Source organism: Pteropus medius, unplaced genomic scaffold (genome assembly GCF_902729225.1).
Source record: "Pteropus medius unplaced genomic scaffold, Ma_sr-lr_union100, whole genome shotgun sequence".
Taxonomy (NCBI): Eukaryota; Metazoa; Chordata; class Mammalia; order Chiroptera; family Pteropodidae; genus Pteropus; species Pteropus medius.
Genome location: NW_024349519.1, coordinates 25,430,936 through 25,453,740, shown reverse-complemented (window position 1 = coordinate 25,453,740; position 22,805 = coordinate 25,430,936). Strand labels below are relative to the sequence as shown.

The 22,805-nt window shown below is 35.4% G+C and overlaps 1 protein-coding gene across 1 annotated transcript in view; it reads right to left on the bottom strand.

Moving 5' to 3' along the window:
* Window positions 1–22,805, bottom strand: part of TENM3 (teneurin transmembrane protein 3) — a 546,591-nt gene that overhangs the window by 37,066 nt on the left and 486,720 nt on the right. Inside the window, 6 exon segments of the mRNA XM_039882598.1 lie at window positions 1,829–2,703; window positions 3,481–3,635; window positions 4,726–4,958; window positions 13,238–13,487; window positions 17,774–17,917; window positions 18,969–19,236. Of these exon segments, the coding sequence (XP_039738532.1) occupies window positions 1,829–2,703; window positions 3,481–3,635; window positions 4,726–4,958; window positions 13,238–13,487; window positions 17,774–17,917; window positions 18,969–19,236 (1,925 nt within the window).

Genomic DNA, 22,805 nt, shown 5'->3' with positions numbered 1-22,805 from the left:
ACAGAAAATACTTTTGCCTCAGCATATCATTATAAAAATCACACTAAGGAAGTCAATATTCATTTCAAGGAGTATTTTGCATTTGTCAACATGCCATCTCTGTATATCTAATTTTCCCTTATGGTTTGTGCAGTGAACAAGTAATCGAAAATAATTTTATAAATGCATTCTCTGCAAAGTACGTATACCATAAAATATACAATAGCTAATTTTCATTTCATTATGATTGACCTCAAAAAACATGACCGTTCAAACAGCACATTGCCTGGGCCACTGCTCCACGTATTTAGTAGAATTCCCTGGCTGGATGAGCTTCATACTTTTTCATATGCTTTCAGAGCGACCAGCAATTCCTGATTTGCATTAGTGGTAAGGCTCTTTTAAATGCAGCTTAGATTCTCCAGTAACTGATTATAAAAAATTAAGCCCTTCTATTTAATAAGAATAACATTTGTATGGGCAGAGGATCTGAAGAGACATTTCTCCAAAGAGGACATACAGATAACCAACAGATATATGAAAAATACTCAACATGACTAAACACCAGGGAAATACAAATCAAAACCACAATGAGATGTCACCTCACACCTGTCAGAATGGCTATCACTAATACATCAACAAATAAATGTTGGTGAGGATGTGAAGAAAAGGAAACCCTTGTGCACTGTTGGTGGGATTGTAAATTGGTGTAGCTACTATAGAAAACAGTATAGAGGTTCCTCAAAAAATTAAAATTAGAACTACTGTATAACCCAGCAATTCAACTTCTGGGTATTTATCTGAAAAAAATCTGAAACACTAATTTGAAAAGATATATACACACCTATGTTCACTGCCGCTTTATTTACAATAGGCAAGATGTGGAAGCAACCAAAGTGCCCATCAATAGACGAATGGATAAAGAAGATGTGGTACATATCTACAATGGAATATTACTCAGTCATAAAAAATAATGAAATCTTTACAGTTGTGACAACATGGATGAACCTAGAAGGTTTTATGCTAAGTGAGGTAAGTCAAACAGAGAAAGACAAATACCATATGATTTCACTTACGGGAATCTATAAAACAAAATAATCAAACAAACAAAACTCATAGATACAGAGAACAAACTGATGGTTGCCAGATGAGGGGGGAATTTGGGGGATGAGTGAAAAGGTAAAGGAATTAAGAATACAATGACAGTTATGAAAATAATGGGGAGGCAATTACAATAACATTGTAATAACTCCGTATGGTGTCAGATGGGTACTAGACTTATCAGGGTGATCACTTTGTAAGTTATAGAAATGTCTAACCGCTATGTTGTACACCTGAAACCAATATAATGTTGTATGTCAACTGTAGTTGAAAAAAAAGGAAAAAAAGAAAAAAGAAAACAACATTTGTAGTACTGATGTAATAATCAACCAGTTTCATTGCAAATGTTTTTAAAGTTCTTCTTCACTGACAGCTCTCAACATCACCAGCCTTATCACACGGGCAAATGTAAACCCAAAGAGTTCATGCCTAAAACCAAAGCTGTAGTGTGTTCTTGAAAGGTTTGCTGCTAATATATTAGGTCTGTGTGAAGCAAAATGTTCATCCTTAAGCAGAGGCAGATTTGCTATGACGCTAATGAAACTTGAGTTTCAGGGCTTCTGGCTTACATGGGGCCCTTCCAAGGCCCTGCGGCTAATTTTGTCTTCTTTATCTGAAAAAATGAGCCCAAACTATAGAAGCTCCAGGCCCCCCAAAACCTAGATCTTTTAAAGATTATATTATTATTTTAGATTATATTATTATATCGCGGTATTTTATAATCAAAGTAGAATTCTGATATACTTACTCAAAAAATGTTGTCCATCCAGTTTCATCGCTTTTAGTGGCTAAAAGGCCACTATTGCCATGGTAAGTAAACAAAACTAATTCTAGTCCTTGAGCAGTCATGCTTTTCAAACATCCGTTTGTTCCTATGGTCAACCATATCACTTGGTTATCTGGAGACACCACTCGAACTGGCATCCGATTCGGGTCCCGTCTGATTCTAAGGGTATTGCCATTGCTGTCGGTCACAGCAGTGATATCGTTATCATTGCTGTAGCTAAAATTGTACAGGTAGTCACCAGTGACTAAACTTACAGTATACTGGTGAGTGCCATTGATGTCAAAGATATAGAGTTCTTGATCCGTTGGGGAGGCAACTTCATAAAAGTTCATAGAATTAAGTAAAGGCTTATTCTTCGACACGGCCCGGATCCGAATGTTTCCGAGATCTGCAATATACAGGGTGCCATCTGGAGAAGCAGCGAGGGAAGACGGAGCACTAAGTTTGGCATCTTTGGCATAGCCATCGCCACTCTGATAACAGTCACAGTTGGCATCGTTTTTGCAGTCACACTCTGAAGGTACTCCAGCAACGAGGGAGATCTCCCCATCTGTTGTGACCTGCCTTATTCGGTTGATTTTCTTTTCATCCGTTTCTGTAATGTACAGGACCCCACTGTAGGACACAGCGATAGCAGTGGCTGACTCCAGTGTCGTCTGAACTGCGTGCTTCCCCACAGAATATTCCACTCCTGGAACCTGGCAGTGCATGGGCCGTCCAGCAGCGATACGCACTTGACGGTTTTCAGTGATCTGTAAAACTACATTATTATCCAGGACATAAATGGAGTTATCCATCGGGTTAATGGCTAGGTCAGTGGGCCATTCCAGACGAACCTGATAAAAAAAAGAGATGGTCTGGTCAGTCAGTTACTGTACTGCAGTTAATTTGCCAGAAGAGTAAACTAGACCATTTGGGGAAATTACCCTTAATTTGATAAACTGTTTTAAAGTTGTTTTTTGAGTAGCTACAGTAAAATAAACTTGAAAATTCTGAGTGAAAACAAATGTAGGAAATAACATTTTATTTAAAAATGCAGCTTATTGAGAGATTTGCAAGTTATAGCCAAATAGCTAATGAAAGTCTAAATAGTAAGTTAATAGATATCGATGAGATATGAACACATATGTTCCTGTTAGTAATAACCACCAAACGTGAGGGCTTTCTACGTTATGAATACATTAGTGTTCCATTGTGTTTTCAATCAGGCCAACAGTAAAGTTCCTAATGCCAAATATAAGTCCCTTGGGATTGGATCATGCTGGGTTCTCTCTACTGCCTAAGAAGCTCATGCATTTAAAGCACTAAAGATTGAAGCAGTTTTGTTCTTTTTGGAATACCTGCATACTGCTACTTTAATGGCATTTTCTTACAAATGCTTGGCATTTCTTAGTGATAACTGTTCTGTAGCTAATAAAATTCATCAAATGCAGAACTATAGAAGAAGATACCTTTTTATTAGCTCCTGAGATATGTTTTTTCGGAACAAGTTTATCACAACTACTGCCACACATGATCTACGCAATTTAACATGGTGCCATCACAGTCTACTGACACAGTAAATCAGGTCACTTAGAAGAAAAACAAACAATTCAGCTTAATATTTTAACTACCTGGCTGATGTGCATGCTAGTGTCACAAGTTAAAGGTCTGGCTGACGTCAGATCATTAGAGCCCAGGAGAGTTGATATGATTCCATTTTGATCAACTTTTCTGATCATGGTTCCATCAACAAAGTAGATTAATCCGTTCTTATCAACTGCCATTCCTTTATCCAAGAGAAGTAAGTGTTACTAAGTTTTCAAAAATTATTATTTTGATTAAATTTTTAGGCCCATCATTAAACTCCATATTTAACCCCAGTGATAACTTGGGCGATAGGTAGCAGGTAGGATTGTAGATTTCAAACACATTAGGAAAAACCCACATTTACAATATAAATAAATGTAAAATGCAATAAAGAAATAACAGAAACTTGTAAGAATTTCTACTTTCTGTGTGAATCGTATACACAGTACCTGTGTTTTAAATATAAAATTATAATGTGTATAATGTTGTCTATAAATTATAGAAATAGGTCAAATTCTGTCACACTGAACTTAGAGTAACTATATTCCAACAAAAATAGATCTAAGCCAAGGTTAGTGTTTTGTTGACCTTGTTACAATGAAATTTGCTATTATGAATAATTCAGTACAACAAACACTTTTTTTCCCAGTCCTTGTTCACGTAATAGTCACTAGTTATAATGAAAAAGAATAAAGCCCTAAACCAAAAAACACTGCAATGAATGGCATAATACATGAGCAAGGAGTCAGTCCTGACTGGTTTAAAAGCTAGAAACCTTTATCACATAGAATTTTTGCTCTTGTTACCTCCAGAAATTCCTCACAGCAAGTATTTTTCCCATGGCATAGAAACAAAAGTTTAATAGCCCCAAACTGGGTGAGGGCTAATAGGGTTGCTTAGTGATGGTTTTTAAAGAGGCCTGGGACTCATTCACGACAAAGAAATTCCAGAACAATGAAAGAATTTGGGCACTTCCTTGAAGTTTAACAGGATGTGACCTGAATCACATAGAGTAGCTGCTTTATTCTTCGAAAAGTTAAAAAAAAAAATGGTATGATAATAAAAAAATGCCAAGGACCTAATATTTACTGTAAAATCAACTTAGGATTCTAGCAGTTTCATGCTAAATGGCTTTTAAAAATGCTAGATGTGAAACAGCTTTCCAGAAGACAGTTGAGGATAAAATATTAGACTCAGCATTAAACACAAACAGGCACTAACTTGATTTTCTACTTTAAAAAAAAATTTTTTTAATAAAAAGAAATCCCCAAATTGATAAATGTCAGTACCTTTGGGACTCATGAGAGTTGCTTCCACGGCCTTTCCTCCATCCCCACATCTGGCTTCGTCAAACGGAAGGCACTGTTCTCCTGTCCCTGCCACCGCTTCAGCATTTTTCGTCAAGTCTTTTGCACCCGTAAGTGACTTTGGGCGATAAATTCTGCGGGTGTTAGTGTCAGAAACATACAAATCTCCTGTGACTGGGTCGGTTGCAAGGTAGTATCTATGAGCTGGGTTGCTGCTGTGAAGAAGGATCATACATAAATATCACAAGAGAGTTATACCTAATACACATGGAGAAATTAAAAGCAAAATAAAACATCATGAGAAACTGATTATAAAATGAAATCCATTATTGACGATTGGAAAATGAATAGCATATTTAATAGCGACCTAAAAGAATGACTTAAAAGAATTGATAACAATCTCAAATATGATTGTTTTCCTTCCTCGCCCATTGCTGAGGGTTTAAATGTTTATTAAAATAGCGATCTTAAAAATAATTACCTTTAGAATGCAATATGCTTCTAGCCTAAAATACAGAAGGATGTTCTCTAATTCTTTTTGGTTTGATGTAAAACCATTAATAAATTGCCCTTGAGTGAGAGACGTAAAGTTTATTCTAGGGTGTCTCTATCAAACTCTGGCGAAGTCAGAGTTTTAATTTTTCTTCATCTCATCATAGGGAATTCTCCCGTTTTCTCCTGACAAAACCAAATTAAACTGATCACCTGCCCCTGAAAAAATGTAGCAGCATGTCTGTCTTGGTTGCTCTATCATAATCCAGAAAAGAAACCTGATTCAGTGACAATGTTTGTCTGGAGCTATGAGGTTAAATCCTAAAACGAGGTCATTCAAGCGCAGGTGGGATCAGTTGATGGCCTCACACAGCACATCGGGATAGTAGACCATAAGCTTTACTTTTAAAGTTTGCACATTAAGCTGTTCTAAAACCTAACTATGAATTTGGTGAGATACAGACATTTGTTTTCAAACCACAGTGCCTCAGTTTTATAAATATAAAGTAGTGCAAACATAATATTTTATATCCCATTACCTGTGAAAAATGGTAAGACAAAAGTTATCAAGGAATAGACAAATGATGACATACAGTTGGAATTAAAAAGTTAATCTCCTTACAAACACTCTTAGAATTAACGTAATTTTATAACCTGTACAAATATTGCCTTCTGAAAAAAAGAATTCTAAAAAGAGTTTAAACGATTTGGTGTTCCAACAAAAATGTCAACAGATAGGAATCCACCAGATTCCACGTGTCTTCTGATGACAAACTTGGTTTTACTGATTCATTCTCATTCTCTCCCTCTCCGCACACATACACAGATGCACACACACATAAAATTATATGATTGTTTACATTTATTTTATGTGCGAATATCTAAAATATATAGTACAAATGTAACTATATGAAAATATTTCTTCTGAATAATGCTGTAGTAGTTTTCTCAATACTAGTTAGGTTCTAATGCAGCAATTCTTACTGCTAAATACTCTTCCTTTTAAGTGGTAAATATATATACTTTATCGCTCCTGTAAGGTTCTATTGTTACAATGACAGGTTCTGTTTTCCTCTAGTGCTTCTCACTGTGGTAGAGGGGCAGACCACACAAGGAGTCCGCACAGACTGGCTGGAGCTCTGAAAGGCACTATGGCTGTGATGTCGGTGTACAGAGAAACACGGAGACGCACAAAGGCTCGAACGCCTCCAGTTTTGAGGTTTCCTTTCCAGTCTTTAATACCTTTTAGTCACAAGAGACAGATTAGAGCAAGAGGTCTTGAGTGTGTAAATATGTGTGAAAGGTTGAAAGGGTGAAAAGTCAAAGGAAGAACTTATAAAGAGAAGCAAGTCATTTGAAAAAAAAAAAAGCATTTCAGAACTTCTGGGTTATACCAAATGATCAATTTACCATGCTAAGTGTTATTACATCATTTTTCTAAGTTGATGCCTGGAATTTTAAATGCAGCAAGACATATTGTGTTCCTTAATGTGTTAGTTTATTCCTTTGTAATGAAGTGAAAAGTTACATATCAACATAAACATTCGGAACAATTTATTTCTTCTCCTACAAACAGTCCAATAGTGACAGAGCTGGTCTTTCAGGTATACATAGCTGGTGAGAGACTCACAACTCAATCAAGCTGGATCTATTTTGAAAGACATGACATTGGAGAGACTTCTGTAGTCCTTCCTATCTTCTTTATTATATGCTAATTATGAACAGTTGTACAGTTGGTTATGAATATACACACAATTTTTTTGTCAGTTGTATATCTATAAGCATGACCTCTGGACCAGATTGCCTGGGCGTGAATCCTACTTTCATCACTAACTGTATGACCTTGGGCAAGGTATCTAACTTATCTGTTCCTCAGATTCCTTATTGGCAAAGGTGATAATAATAATACATATTTCATAGGCCATTGAGAGGATTACATAAACTAATACCTGTGAAATCCTTAGACGAGTACCTAGCACATAATACACACTCAATAAGCATTAGCCATTCTTAATATTTGCTTCTGTCCTATCTCCTCTTACATCGTAATATAGCTTTTGCCTTGTAACACTGCACAGTGTAGGAGTGCAATAATCATTGTTTACTAACTAAAATATGACTTGCCTTCCGAAAATCTTAGTAAGAACAAAATAATAATTTAAACTTGGATGGGTTCAAATTTGTTTTCTTAGTTCTGCTGTTATAACAGAAGAAGGTAGTAAAACCGTGCAGGCCCTTTTTGAAAATCCACTTTGAATTGTTTAGAGAAATGATGATAAAAGTAAATGAATAATGCATACTTCTTCATAATGTCTCTGATGTCGAGAAAAAAACAACGGATTTTTGAGGTGGTTGCTTGAGTAGCTATGAGACATGAGTTTTCTTGGAGCAAAAAAATCATGGATAGATTTTCAAGTCATAAGCAGTGCCTTTCTTGGCATCGGTTTTCTTCCAATGGAACAGTAATAAAAGAATGTTCCAAATGGTGCTTTTGTTTGCTCTTTGCTGTCCTGAAGCATCTCTTTCTTAAAAGACACAGAAATTTCTAAATCAAGCAACATATGTCAATGGTTTTTAAAATATCTGCAATGAAAGCTCTAATTTTGCACACAGTTCTACTGTCCAGAAGAACAAATGTGGAGGAGCATGTGACCCTGGAGCAGAGACTTTGCCTCTGGAAATATTCCCCACAGAAGGGTAGAAAATAAACTGAATATTTCTCTTAAGTGCAGCCTTGAACGGCAAAGGAGAGCTGCTTCTCAGAGCCTACCCCCTCTGAAATGAAGAAACAGATCAGTACTGAAATATTAAAAGAAAAAAGTGAGCTTGGAAATTTTTCGTCGACAGACTAGTGGCAGAGAAGCTCCGAGCTTATCTGTGATGAGCCAGGGGTTCAAGGACACCTAATTTGAGCACAGACTTTTCTGACAGGGTGAGCTAGTTCTTGCTCTCTAACTTCCTGAAAAGCCGAAGCCCTAGAGAGGCTGGTGTGTCGGTAAAAATGGGTGGTGAGTCTTTAGATCAGTAATTTATCTGGTGTGAAAATGTGATGCTACAATGCCTGAAAACAGTCTGCTGGCAGCTGGAGTTCATAGACATAGAAAATGCAGGTTTGGGGGTAATTTTTTCAGCTGGAGGTGCACAGCAGCCTTCTTGTGTGATTGACTGAGATTTTCATTTCAGAAAAGTTTAAAATAACACTAAGATTTTGACTAACAGCAGCAAAATCAAAGAAACTGAGATCAAGTTTAGAGGCTTTAGTATACTGCACCCTGATTCTTAACTCATCCTGAATTGCCTCGATTATCGCAATTATCAAGCCATCTTCTCTATGGTCTGATTCAATTAGACACAGATTCAGTGGCAAATATAGACTGGATTTGCTCATTTATTTTGTTATAATTCAATCTTCTTAGACTAGAGAAATATTAGCAAAGAATAAGCTATATAATAGGTATTATTAGCACTTTTATCTTTTTAATTGGAAATTGTGTCACAGCCTTTAGAACACAGAGCATTTGAAGAAGCATAAATTACATTTATTTATGAAAGTAAACCACCTATTTTTTAGCTACCAAAAGACTGTTTATCACAACAGGGCTTTAGGATGTGATAGTTTGGTGCCTGCCTGATTTTTAAAATAGCAAGTCAATAATAAGTGCTGAATCAAGTTTTTATAATTTTGTATCTAAACTCTGATTCAAATTCACAGACCTGTGACTGACACTTCCTTTGATCTTTTAATTGCTAATATAAAATTCACAAAGTTGATTTTTAGTCCTATACGTTTAAATGCCCCTTGGCTGGTAATAATTAATTAAAGTCCCCCTTTTTTTAAAAAAAGAATTTTAGAGAATTGGAACAGGGATAAGCTAAAATTGACTACCTACAAAAGGGGTTTGTTAGTAAAATGCTATAAGCATCATAGGGAGAAATGTTTAGCGCATCTAAGAGAAATTTATTTTTTAAGCATTTCAGAACCTTCCACTTATACAAAAAATTAGTATGTTGATTGAGTAGTTATTTGTATCTTTTCATTAAAATATAGCTAGGGACTTTTATTTGATATAATATCCTGGCAGTACTTACTAACTTTGGTATGATAGAACACTCTGAATTTTAAAATAATAAGACTATGTGTTTTCATATTTATTTTATTATTCAATATTTTTAAAATTATTCCACCCATTAGTCCAATTAATGAGACTCTCGATAGTATATGAAACATAGTAAGATGATTTTTTATGCGTTTTTATATTTTAATCATTGACAACTGACTACAGTGTTCATTTTTATAAATAGAGACACATTTTGAAATTTACTTTTCTTCCTACCACCTATTTCTAAGCTTTTCATGACTTTTATGCTAGCCAGGAAAGTGGGGATAAAGAGAAAACCAAGCAGGAACCCCTCAGCCTGTAAAAGGAAGATGATACAGGTAGGCAAATAGGAAGAAGCATTTGAAAAGAATTTTAATTTTTTAAGCTAAATGAAGAAGCTCCAACGAGCTCAAACATCTTGGTTTTGTTTGATCCATTCTGACTAATTAACTATTAAGCAAATAAAATCCCCATTTTTGGTTAATGGTTTTGTCATCTCTTTGAAGACTTGGGCTTAAAAACCTCAGATATTTTCTATATTTTCCTGTTCCTTATCACCCATATATAGTGTGTCCACTCCCTGATTTTATTTCATTGGTTGATTTCCTTCACTGTTAGCCATCCTATTTTAGGTACCTAGCAACTCATGGTTTCGTGTAACAGCTTTCTAACTGATCTTCAAAAGTCATCCTGAACACTGATAATCAGATTAATCTTTCTAAAAGGCCACTTTACATATGCTGCTATCTTGATCAATATCATGAAATGGTTCCCCACCGTTTCTGCTATCCTATAGGATAAAAGAGCAATTCCTGATAGCACTCAGTGCCCCCAGGAATCTGACCCTAACCTGTCTTTCCTACCTGTATCTCTCGTGATTACTGACATGAGTCCCCTGTTCAGATTCAAGTGGATCTGATTCCTCCCAGAACACGTCTCGCTCATCTCATTTGCAGATCCAGTGACTTACTCTCTATTCTCGCTTCAGGCCTGGCCTCCGTTCCTCTTGTTCTGTTTAAGCAGACTTCAGTTTTAGACCTGGGTCAAACATCAATACTCCCAGGAAACTTTTCCATACCACGCTCCTATCTTGCATTGATCTCTTCCTCCCCAGAATTACTCTCATGGCATAAACTGTGGGTATGATTAAGTGTCAAAGGATGACACCGCTAATGTCATTTAGTTTGCTATATATATGTCATTTTCCCCTACTAGATTGTGAGTTCTGACAGCATGAACTTTGTTTTCTACTACTATTTGTCAGAGTGTCTAGCACATGGTAAGTGATCAGTTAACATTGATTTCATGAAAACAAATATCAATATAAAACCGAAACAGTGTATTTTACATGCATTGCACATAAAGGAAATGCAGGAGTCCAGATTTAGCCAGGATAATGTACAGAGGAGAAAGATTAGGAAGCATCATGAGAGAGGGATTATAATGAGTCACCGCCAAACACCGTTAGTACATAATGAGTTCACATTATTAAGTAGCGTTAATAATAATGTAGCTCTAACCTCATAGGTTTTTTCCCTCAGAGAAACAGATTCTAGCTCTAAGTAATTTGTCAAATAATTATGAAATAAATCTAGCTTTTGGCATACCCAGGGAATTACCTCATAGAAATCTAGACATTTAGACATATAAAAACTGGCTGGCTGTGTGGTGCAGTGGAAAGAACACACTTTTTAGAGTGGTTCAAATCTCTGCTCCCCATTTCTTAGTTCTGTATTTTGGGGAAGATACGTAACCTCCCTGAGCCTCAACTCTGTCATGTGTAACCCTGAGGACTATTGTGTGGGTCTGGAACACGTGTATAAAATATCTGGCAATGTGCCTGGCAAGCTTGTGAAAAGGTAACTGCTTTGATAGTTTTTCTGTACTGCCTCCAGCATTTTCACATTTAGTTGGTGCATACACCTGTTTATCTTTCTTCTTTTCTCCGCAGTTACCAAAAAGGCAAGTCCAGAAAAACTCTGATATTCTGTTGTGGTTTCTAATAGCAGAGCTTTGCATGCTCAGTAGTCCAGAGAAATTTAGCATTAATCTTAGCATGTGACTGAGCAAGCAGGTGATAGCACAATATCAACAGGGGATCTCAAGAAAAGGTTATGAGACATGCCTGGTCATACTGATATGTATAGCTGTATATTTTCCAGTAGAACTCTGGATTTTATTTCCTCATTGTCAATCTCTACACGACAATTTAAATGAGTTATGTTGATTTTTTCATCTCAAGGATCTCACATAAACTACTGTGAATTTTTCCATCTGATAGAGTTTCATTAGATATTTTAAAGGCCAAATTAGATCTAGCATGTCCCATATGTCTTGCTTTTTACTACCTTTATTTTAAAACATATTGTTTTTTCCCCTTTTCTGCTGTCCTGAGTAAAGTTTTTCAATCCAAGATGTCTATATACAAGCTGTTACTGTACCTTCTCCAACTAAGTGTATATAGCAAACAGAATCTAAGAAACTTTCTGTGCTTCTATATTTGCTTCAACTATATTCATCTTGTGAGCTGAAGAAAGTCTTTTTCCTCCATAACAATGTCAATGAGAAATTACTTTTTCAGACTCAAATCTAATAACTTCCCCAACTTAGGAAGATATAAACTATGGCAGGGAGAAATTTGCGAAGAAGTTAATAAAGCTTAAGTGTTAGGGCTCCTCTCTTGTCTGGGATCCTTCTGAGCCCAGTGAGGATCCTGGCAACACGGTCACGTGATCTTACGTTTTTAAAAACTTGCCAAAGTAAAATATTTTTAGATTCTTTTTCTTAAGCAGACTCTCCCCAAATTAAATAAGCTTTGGGCCCAATAAACCAGGATCTGCTTTGGCTATTGGTGAAACTAAACCCTCCTCAAATTCTCTTACTGTGCTTCAAATTTTGTTCTGTTCATTATGGCTTATATTATGTGACTCAGTAACTAAAGTTTGGAAATATCTTTTGTTATATTGAGATGTTCATTATAATAATTTTTGGTAGCAAAATCTTTTTAATTAATCAACTTGAAAATATTTTTCAAATTATACTGCATAATGTGATTTATAATATAATAGTTTATTTAAGCAGTTTTAATTCCTTAGATGTTCTGTGATACTGAGTTTCCTCTCTCATGATGAAATGTTCTTAAAAAAACAATGTCGAGAGTCACACTGAAATGTAATAAGGACATTTGAAAACATACGGTAACCAAGATGCTTGGTTAAGCATGCTTACCTATGTCTAAAATCTTTATTTCTTGGTGGAAGCAGATAAAAAAGTGAGGAAAAAAAAGCACAGTTAGAATAGGTTTCTAAAATATAATGAGTTGAATTCTGAGATTTTAATTATTTGTATGGAAAACTGCCAACTTCAGCAGAAATAACACTGGAAATAAATTTTATAGGCCAAGGCTTATCAAATAATTTACAGAACAGAACAACTTTGATAATCACACTTAAACGAACAAAGCAAAGACAACAATTTGTTACTTTAACTATTGGCATTACAGCTAATAATGTAGGAAAATAATTTTAGAAAAATATTTTATGCCTTAATTTCAAACACTGTGAAATAAAAGAGTAACAATATATATCACAAGGTTATTCTAAAGATGACTAAAGGGATTTAAAAATCATAGTTCTATCCTATTGGACCACAGAAAATCACGTGAAATCAATAAGACATTTTATATATTAGTGGCTTTATATTCTTTTATACATTTACAGCAAAATATATACATTTTGTGCTTTTTCTAACTTGAACCAGGAATCTAACTTCTTCCTAGGGGGACTTTTAAACATTAGGAAGGTATGTTCAAATAAATAAATTAGCAATTAGATTCAACATTTTTTTTTTTTTTTAAGGCAGGTTTAGCTTTGATTAAAATCCCAAATTAAGGAAAGACATACCTTAGTTCTAAAACACTTGTTACGTTTCCGGAAGGGAATATCCGGCGAACATAGTTGAAATCCCCTACATACAGACTGCCATCGATCCCACAAGCTAATGCTACTGGGGCCAATAGTTTATTACCATCCGCTTGACCATTGCAACTTGGGCATGAGATGCTGCGCCTTCGTCCATTGCCCATGATGCTACTGACAACTGGAGGCTGTTGGGAGATAAACTGGTTTTCTCCATTTCCCTTGTACAGTATGCCTAGAAAAAATAAAACGCATTTGTCTTACAATCAAAACTGTAAAGATAAAAAGTAAACAGTTTCACTATAGGTCTAACTATAATCCAGTGCCACTTAGATTTGGACTGGAAAACTTTTATTCAAAGTTCTACTATAAAGAACTCCAGTTACTTAGCGTAAAATATTATGTGACAAAATATATAGGATATATACAAAAATACTGTCTGTTATGAATTTAAAGAATGTCTGGTGAAAGAAACAAAGGATTAACAAGAAAATTAAATACCCAAATTCTCAACATCAGTGATTCTCAAACTTGGCTACACACTAAAATTGTCTGGGGAGCTATAAAAAATACTGCCGCTTGGTTCTCGCCCCAAGAGATTCTGATTTAATTGGTCTGGAGTGCAGCCGTGGCACTGAGATTTTAGAAAACTATCCAGATGATCCTGTGTGCAACCAAGTTTGAGAAGCATGCTCTCTACATAATGTTCTTTAGGGAATAATAAGTTTGCCTAATCATTAAATGATGTTAAAAGTATTATCTAATACTTTTTAGATAATTTACTAATTAATTTTATTAATCTAATTAATAAAAATGTACACCATAATATGAATTTCTTCTTTATGAGTTTACCGTTGATTTTTTTCAAAAAATTAAAAATGCTTTATGGAAAACAAACTTGGAAAGTATATATCAAACTTCCCATATACTCCCTACTGTACTGTCAAAGAATATTCTTTCTTTTACTCTTGTCTGATATAAGAAGGCATATACCTGTAGTTATTCAAAATTACGAACATAACAAAACTGTTTTGGAAGGGAAATTTATTATTTAACTTGGATTCTCCTTTATGGCAGGAAGGTGCCAATAATTTTAAGAAGACAAAATGCCAGTCTGTTCCATTATGATCTTCAATGAAAATGTGAGAAAAATTCCAAGTGAATATTAAAGATTTTCATGGTTAGAAACAAGATCTGAGTTGAGATTCTAATTTTATTCATTTACCATTATTAGATATAGATCAGTGGTTCCATTTTGATCTGATTTACACTGGATGGTCAGCTGTCATTGTTCCATACATAATTCATGACTCTTCTCAATGTGTTCTGTATAAACCACCTGTTGTTTCAACTTTAGAGCTGTACATATTATATTTATTGAATGTTCTACATCTCCAAAATATTACACTTTTTAACAGATTTACTGTTAAAAGAATCAATCCCATGAAAGTATAAACAGGAAAGTTGAGAAAGTATTTTTTCCTACCATTTTGGGATAATTTTAAAGTGAAGAAGATATCAAAGTAATTCTGTTCCCCATATATAGCTCAGCACGTTTTATGTGTATTCTAGGATTAATTTTTTAATGCTTTGCATTTCAGTGATGTAACAATCACAGCAAATTTACATAGGAAAGAAGGAAAGACAAAACAGGTTTATTCAAATTTAAGAAAAAATAATCTAAATAAGGCTAGGTAATAGCAGATGAAATGTATTTAGCCTTGAATATTCAAAGAATACTTTAATGACACCTAAGACCCTTCTTTCTGTGATTATGTTATTTGACAAAATTACAGAACTATAATTTTCTATAAGAGCCAGTTCTATAATTTTCATCAGAAGAATCCTACAAGCCAGCCTTGCTCTACTGTGCCTGATTTATTCAGTCATTACTTTGAACGATTGGTCTTTCATAATTCCCCTCTATTATGACAGAATGGAAAGATGAACATTAGAATATTTATTTCTGTTCCAGGGTGCCTGCACAAACACCTGTCACTGCCTATGTTTTTGCCTTCTCTTCTTCCTTAATATATTTTCATAGCTTATCTACCTTGTCATGATTACAAATCACTTTGTTTATTCAATTAGACACATGTCACTTTGAAAAGCCACTACCTGTCAAACTGTTCTTGGATAAAATTCGAAATCCCAATCAGTTCATTCCACGAATAGGTTATCTCACATTTCAAAATAACATTTATAATATTTTTTGGAGGACAGAATTTTGGGTAGTCCAGTTTTTACATCTGACTTGATATTTTAATAAAAACTAACTATGTATTATCCTGGTAGATGGGGGGGGCGGGTGGCAGGGGGAGAGGGAAAGCGTGTGTGTGTATTTTTATCACATATACATACATAAAATATCTATGAGTTTCTTAATCCACCTGAATACTATACTGAATATTGGGTATCATAACCATTGAATTACAGAGGTATGGGCTTTCCTGGAGGTCTTTGCTTGCAGTCTCCTCCTGGTTCCTAATCTCTTGGGTGAAATCCTGGGGCTAACTAGTTATGAACTTTACCCTATATTCTCATAATAACTAAAATGCACCTAGAGAGGTTTCCCTCAGTTTTGATTATAAAGAACTTTTGAAGAAATATAGCTATATGTCAAAATGTGTGAAATATCATTTTAAATAATTTAATCAAACACAGCTACCAGCATGGCTGGCACATGGCTCTGCATTCTGAGAGATCACGATTCAACCTTATGTTACTAACATAATGGAGAGAAGCCACCACTGCTCAGACCTTGCGATGATGAGAGCTAGCATATGGAGCATCCTCCTTAGTTGGGAGGCCCACTCTCCAAAGTGTGCACTGCACGCGATACTAGTCACGGGCTCTGCTTCTAACCTTCTGGGGTGCAAAGTGAACTACAACCTGATGTCTAGGACACAGCTGGAAAGGGAGCAGAGCTTAGCACTATCACAAAATGGGAAAGGTGTGAAAGGTTATTCCGTTCTGTTTTTTTCTTACTATTGATTTGCTTAGTACTATTCCCTTCTGGAGATAAGATACCAGTCAGCATTTACAAGCACTGGCTGGGAAAATGCTTTAGATTTAGTATATTTGGAAGTTTTAAATGCATCCTCTCCAACTTGAACGAGAAAAATTTTTTAAAAAGAACGAATATCAAGGCAACATTAATCTGAAAAAAGTGACCATTAATCATAGCCATTTAGTTCTATTGCACACTCAATTTAACATTCCGAACCATCCAAAAAGCTCTGGAAAGTCAAAAGCTAGGCTGTTTCTTCAAGACTGTGAAATCTTCTCTGGCTATTTGTAAAAGGAGAATAGAGTCACTAGCATGACATGCTTTAGGATAGGAGGCTAGAATAAGTTACCTTCAAGGTTCTGCTTTTCTAGCAAAGAACTTATAAATTATCTGAGGTGTAGCCAGCATGTGGGCAAAATGCAAAGACAACAGAATTTATTTAATATAAATGATATCCTTTATCAGATTAAGCTGGCCAAATTTTGCAAGTAATTAATTTCTTTGGGTTTGTGAGAGCTGAAATATGTTTTTTGTTTTTTTTCCCAGAGCACATTCACTTATAAATTCTATTACAAATTATATTCTGGATTCTTGCTTTTTTCCTCAGATGATTCATTTACTTTTTCCTAATACTTGCAAAGTCAAACAACAGTATGTAACCCACTTTGATTGGGAGAATGATCTTTTCTCAAATACAGTCTAAGAAGAACAGAAAAAAATCTAGATACTCAGAATAGACTAAGTATGTAAAGATTAAGATCTATTATAAATATTTTGGTAAAGTCATACGGATTTTTATTTTTTCTTTACTTTAAAAAGAATCCCCCTCCCTCCATTTTTGGTCATCCTTATGAAAGCTCTTTTTATCAATTCACTGACTTTTTCTAGAATTAGACACTCCTGGGTGAATCCGTGGTGAAGACAACCACAGAGCCTCCTTTTAATGCAGCACCACAGTCAGTTACTTACATTCTAATGAAAAAACTATTTTGGTGATGAATATATGAACATTTAAAAATTCTTGAGAAGAGTATTATGATGTAGTTCCCACCTCTGGCCTTTATAGACTTTAAAAATACAGTTGACACTTGAACATGGGTTTGAACTGCATGGATACTTTTCAGTAAATACATACAATACTGTAAATGCATTCTCTCTTCCTTATCATTTTCTTAATAACATTTTTTTCTAGTTTTTGTAAGACTGCAGTACATATGGCATACAAAATATGTTTTAATCGACTGTTCCTGTTATTGGTAAGGCTTCTAGTCAACAGCAGGCTCTTAGTAGTTAAGTTTTTGGGGAGTCGAAAATCACATGCAAATATGCAAATTTTCGACTGTGCAGGGGGTTGGCACCCCAATCCCCATGCTGTTCAAGGGTCGACTGTATATCTTTATATTTTTCTACTAATTCTAATCCCACGGCATGCATAGGATAAAAATGCTGCTGCAATCTAATCAATTTGAAGGTGAGCAATATTAACTATCTGTGAACAAGAACTCACTTACCATTCTGAACATCCAACACATGATGCTTATCTAATGTCCAGCCACCCATGTTGGAAGCATCTAATTCATAGCCTTGCAAAATGGCAGTTCTCTTTTCCCACAGAGTCAGGTCCAAACATGACTCATATTCATAACCAACTGACACTGGAATCGAAACAAATCACAGTTCATCTTGTCAATTATAGGCAATGCATTTTATTATTCTGATAAAACAGCTTTTTTTCCCCACACTTGTATTCTGAGACTATATTTCTATGTATTTATGAGCAGAGTTTATTTTTTTTTATAGAAGATTTGATCACATATAAGATGTTTTTCTAAAAAATGATCTCCAAATTTTATTTTTGTACTAATTTAATGAAAACGAGTACTTTTTTCCTCACACTACTCTTTACAAGGGGTTCACAGCACAAAATGAAGTTCAGACTGGGCAACTGGTTAAGTAATTAGATCAAAGTTAGCCCCAAATGGTGACCAGATAACAATTAAAAATAATATTTGCTATCTGAATAATTAGAGCTGTTTAGTTTCCAAGAGTATTACATTATGGAAAATATTTATGATAAGTAAGGTTCAATACAACAAAAAAGATAGCCAGTTTATGACATTATATTTGCATGTTATTATTAGGAGTGAATGATAAAATTAACAGTAAATTAATATGAACAAATCACAAATGAAAAACCTCAGAGTTCACACTCAAACATGGGCTTTAAAATTTAGAACAAAGTGTAGGGAGAAGTGGAAATTATCATATTGATTTGCATTAATTCAAGTCCAAATTGCACATTAATTTCAGAATAAAATGTCCATTATATTTTCAGGTAAAAAAACAATAGAACAAAACACATATTATCCTTTTTGATGTTCTGAGCCTTAGCTTGAAGCTATACTATGTATATTTCAACATGTCAAACTTTGATTACACTGTCCAGTCATTCGGCGAAACAACTGGTTAGAATGATGTTTTGAGAAAATCCTTTCACTGAATAGACTGGCCCTTCTAGTCAAAAGAGCTAAAATAATTTGAAGGCACAAATGTTATCTGATATTCTGCTAAATATCATTGTGAATTGAAACTACACTAGTTGTTAGAGACAGACAACTGCCTGTTCATTTATTATTTCTCATGGATTATAATCATTTTTATGTTAGTTATCACTTTAAGACAATTTTTTTTCGAAGCAGAACTTACCAACAGCTTCAGACAGACCATAGACCTTCTGATTATATGCATCTGTTTTATCCCATATAAAAGTATAGGCCAAGTTTGGTGAGGCAGGAAACCACTTTTGAAAGAGTCTTCCTACAACAGCTACCATAAGATGAACCTTCATCAAATTAAATGGTATAACGGACTGGGTCATGGTGATCTTTAGAACTGACTTATATCCTGCAGCTCTAGAACTCAAGTAGGAGAGTTTCAAATCTGTTCCTGGAATTGTGGTTTCTTCATGGAGTACCTATGTTTGAATAAAGTAGAAGCTTCAAACTGTGATCATGTATGACTATGAGATAAAATACATTTAAAAGAACCGCGCAGATTAACTAACATGACACCAAAGAGTCACTATTCACAAACACGCATATGAACTGTTGTTATTCAATAATTAAAAATACCTCTGCTGCCAGCCCAATTTTTCTCCATCTAAAAGCTTCTTGTCATTTATTCTGAGTTAATCACACCTCAGGTGCTACTCCTCATACAGGAGACACTGTGACTGTTCCATCAGGCTGACATGCACTGACTTGTTAGTTTATAGTCACAGTGGATTCTCACTAACCCATCCTTCACCCCTGTTGCCCTGGAGAATTGGAGCAGACATTTGTAAGATGGTTGGCTCAGAAGAGGGATGTGGCTGAGGCCAAAGATCTGGCCTGTGCCAGCTGGCTCCATTAGGGGCTAAACCTATGCTGTGGCCCCATCAGCTGACTGGTCACAGTCTGTCTTTAGACAAGAATGATAACTAAGAAGACCAATTCACTTGAGTTAAATGGTAGCAAATTCCATATCCATGTTAAAAGGTAATATCATAATAGCACACTCTCATAATTAAACATTGAGTTAGGACTCACAACTGATTTTTGATAGGATGGTAAATGAACTAATATTTTAAAGCTGTGTAAAATTTTCCCCAGTGAACAACTAATGTGCTATTGCATGCACATAAAAGACACTTGATATATACTTTTTGAATTGGAACTGGACTGTAAAAAGCTAATATAATTACTTGCATAAAAAATATCTACGGTTTTTTTAAAATCATATTCTTAACCCCAAAATTTACCCATCGATGCAAGTGGCTCAATGAATATCAATAAACTGATACTGACATATACAAAATATATAATGCCAAAACATTATTTAATTCTTTTGAAAAATATATTTTACGTAGTACGTAAAATCTTTCTAAACAGTGCGGATTCTCCTTACTAATGTTCCTATTAGTTTGGTTAATAACAATAGCTCTTCACAGGCTTACTACATATATTGTAAAGTGCAAGGCTATCTGTGTTCAAGAACCCATCCCCAAAACTCACCACTTTCTCTACTAGGAATTACATAGCCTTTTCAAAGGCTTCCTCAGATTGCCCCATCAAGGTTCGTTATTCAGACATAAGGACTGCCTTTTCATGTTAGAAAATCCTGGAATAGCGATTCTGTGTTCAGTAGTGTTTCCCTCCACCAACTCCTCTCACAGAAAACAGTTAGGAATTTTAATAATTGAAGTAGAATCTTTGATACCGAAGGTGTAGCTGTCAGTTTCAATGAAAACCAATCGAACAGTTGGAAGTAGCACAAAAGAATGAATGAGCTAAACGAACTTCCGTTCTGGCCTGTGACAGTCAGTGCTGGCATGAAGAGGGATGCGATGCAATATAATAGATGAAGAAGGCATTGCTTTGCTGTAACAGATACACCAATTACAGCTGGGGTTTTCTTTACCAAATGCATTGACTGAGCTCGCCCCGAGACTGTCTTAAACAAAATAGTTTTTGAAGACATAGAAACGATTTAGAGCAATATTAGACTCAGGGAAACCATTACGTTAAGATCGACAGTACTTCTGCAGGACTGTAGTGTAAAGGTGAATAATCTAAAGAGAACTCATTGTTCTACCCATCGCTGGGGTGAAATGTCAGTGGTTTAGTTTGAAAAACATATTCTGTGACTTCTAAATGGCTCTGAAAATATAAGTCATTAAAACCTAAAGCACAAAATTTCTCATAAATTTGATAGGTTTTCTATAGGTAAGGCAATCTTTCATTAATATATTTCCTGTGACCTTCTATGAATTGCTTTTTTACTTCAAAATATCATGTGTTATCCTAATTTTAATAACTGATTGTCTTTGTCATCATTAACCTACTTCCATGGAACAAATATGTGTAATTTAGTTCATTAAAACATGTGTTTCTCCTGTGTAATTTAACTTGATCATGTTATTTTGCATTAGTGGGAAAAGTAAACCCAGCCAGAGAGGGAAAATAAACCGCTGAGCCTGTTTTTGCCAGCTGTATGGTCTGTAAGCCCTGTTCGTGACCCCATTAAACATGCGGTTAGAAGCTACATTCTGCCAATTTTAACTTCCAAATCTCTGTCAAATGTGTTCCCTTTTCTTCATTTCTACTACCATTGTTATTGTTGGGCCCTCCCCATCCAAGAGCTGGATATGGATGGAAATACGATGAACAGCAGCCTGTTCACTGATCTGTCTCCTTCTATCAGTTACGCATTTTGTTACAAGCTAGTTTCAGAGAAGTGCTGAAAAAACTTCATTGTTCTCTTAAAGAATTCAAGGTCTCCACTGTACGGTATTTCAGGGCCATTCATAACCTGGCCACAATCTTTCCCCTCATATGTCCTACATTTAAATTGTTCACCAGTTTTACACATCATTGTTGTTTTTACCACCACCCTGTTGCTCACACATTTCTTTCAATCTGGAATATCTTTTCTCCCCTCTCAAGGCCAACCTCCTCAGTGATGCTTTCTTTGGCTTCCTTAGGAATTGACCTCTCTTGTGAACTTCCACAGTTCTTCATTCAAATCTCTATCACATTTATAATAGCAAGATCCATGTCTTATTATTCTTTTAATCCCAGCAGATTATCTTATACATGATAAGCTCTTAGTAAATTTTTACTAAATGTCTGCTGCCTATGTGACGAAATGCGAGAAAAACTTCCAAGTATTTCTGGAACTGTTGTCTATTTGAAACCCATTTCAATGATCTGGTTTGCTAGAAATTTGTTACCTATATACAGGCAGTGCTCTAGGTTAAGTCTATTTTAGGACTGATTAAAGTGTTCAGAGTTACTACTACAAGATGGAATCTCAGGAGGAAGTATTATTTTGAATAAGGTTTCAATGAATTTCTTAAAGCTTCAGTTCACAATGTACTTGACTGTTATGCAGGAAATTTTTCTTCTGCATCATATTTTCCTGTGAGCATTCTCCATATTTTGTCATCCCAGACCTCTTGGCTCACCACCTCCAGTCTCTAGCTGCACTCCCTCACTCCCTCCCGGGGGATCTCATCCTATGCTTTAAGTATATCTCTAACGCCAATGACTTCCAAATTTACATCTTTACTTCCAGCCTCTTCTCTGGACTCCACTCGTTCATGGCCACTGTTTACCACTTCGACCCTAAGCCCCTTTCCTTTGTCCAGCCACCATCATTTCTTCTGTGGACTACTGAGATTGCCTCCTGACTGGTCTCCTTGTTTCAACTCTTGCCCAATATAGAATATTCTCAGCACCACAACTACATTGATCCTTTTCGGAAGGAAATCAGTAACTGCTACTGCTCTGCTTAAAAACTCCAACAGCTTCCAATGACTCGAAGTAAGAAGTTCTTATCCTTGCCAGGGTCTTCAATGATCTGTGATTGGTGTACCACGACCTTCACGCCGGCCACGTCTGCTGGCCTCTTTGCCATATCTTGAACAAATGAAGCATGCTCTTCTCTCAGAGCGTTTGAACTTACTCTCTGCTCTGCCTGGAATGCCCTTCTATTTTTAAGGTC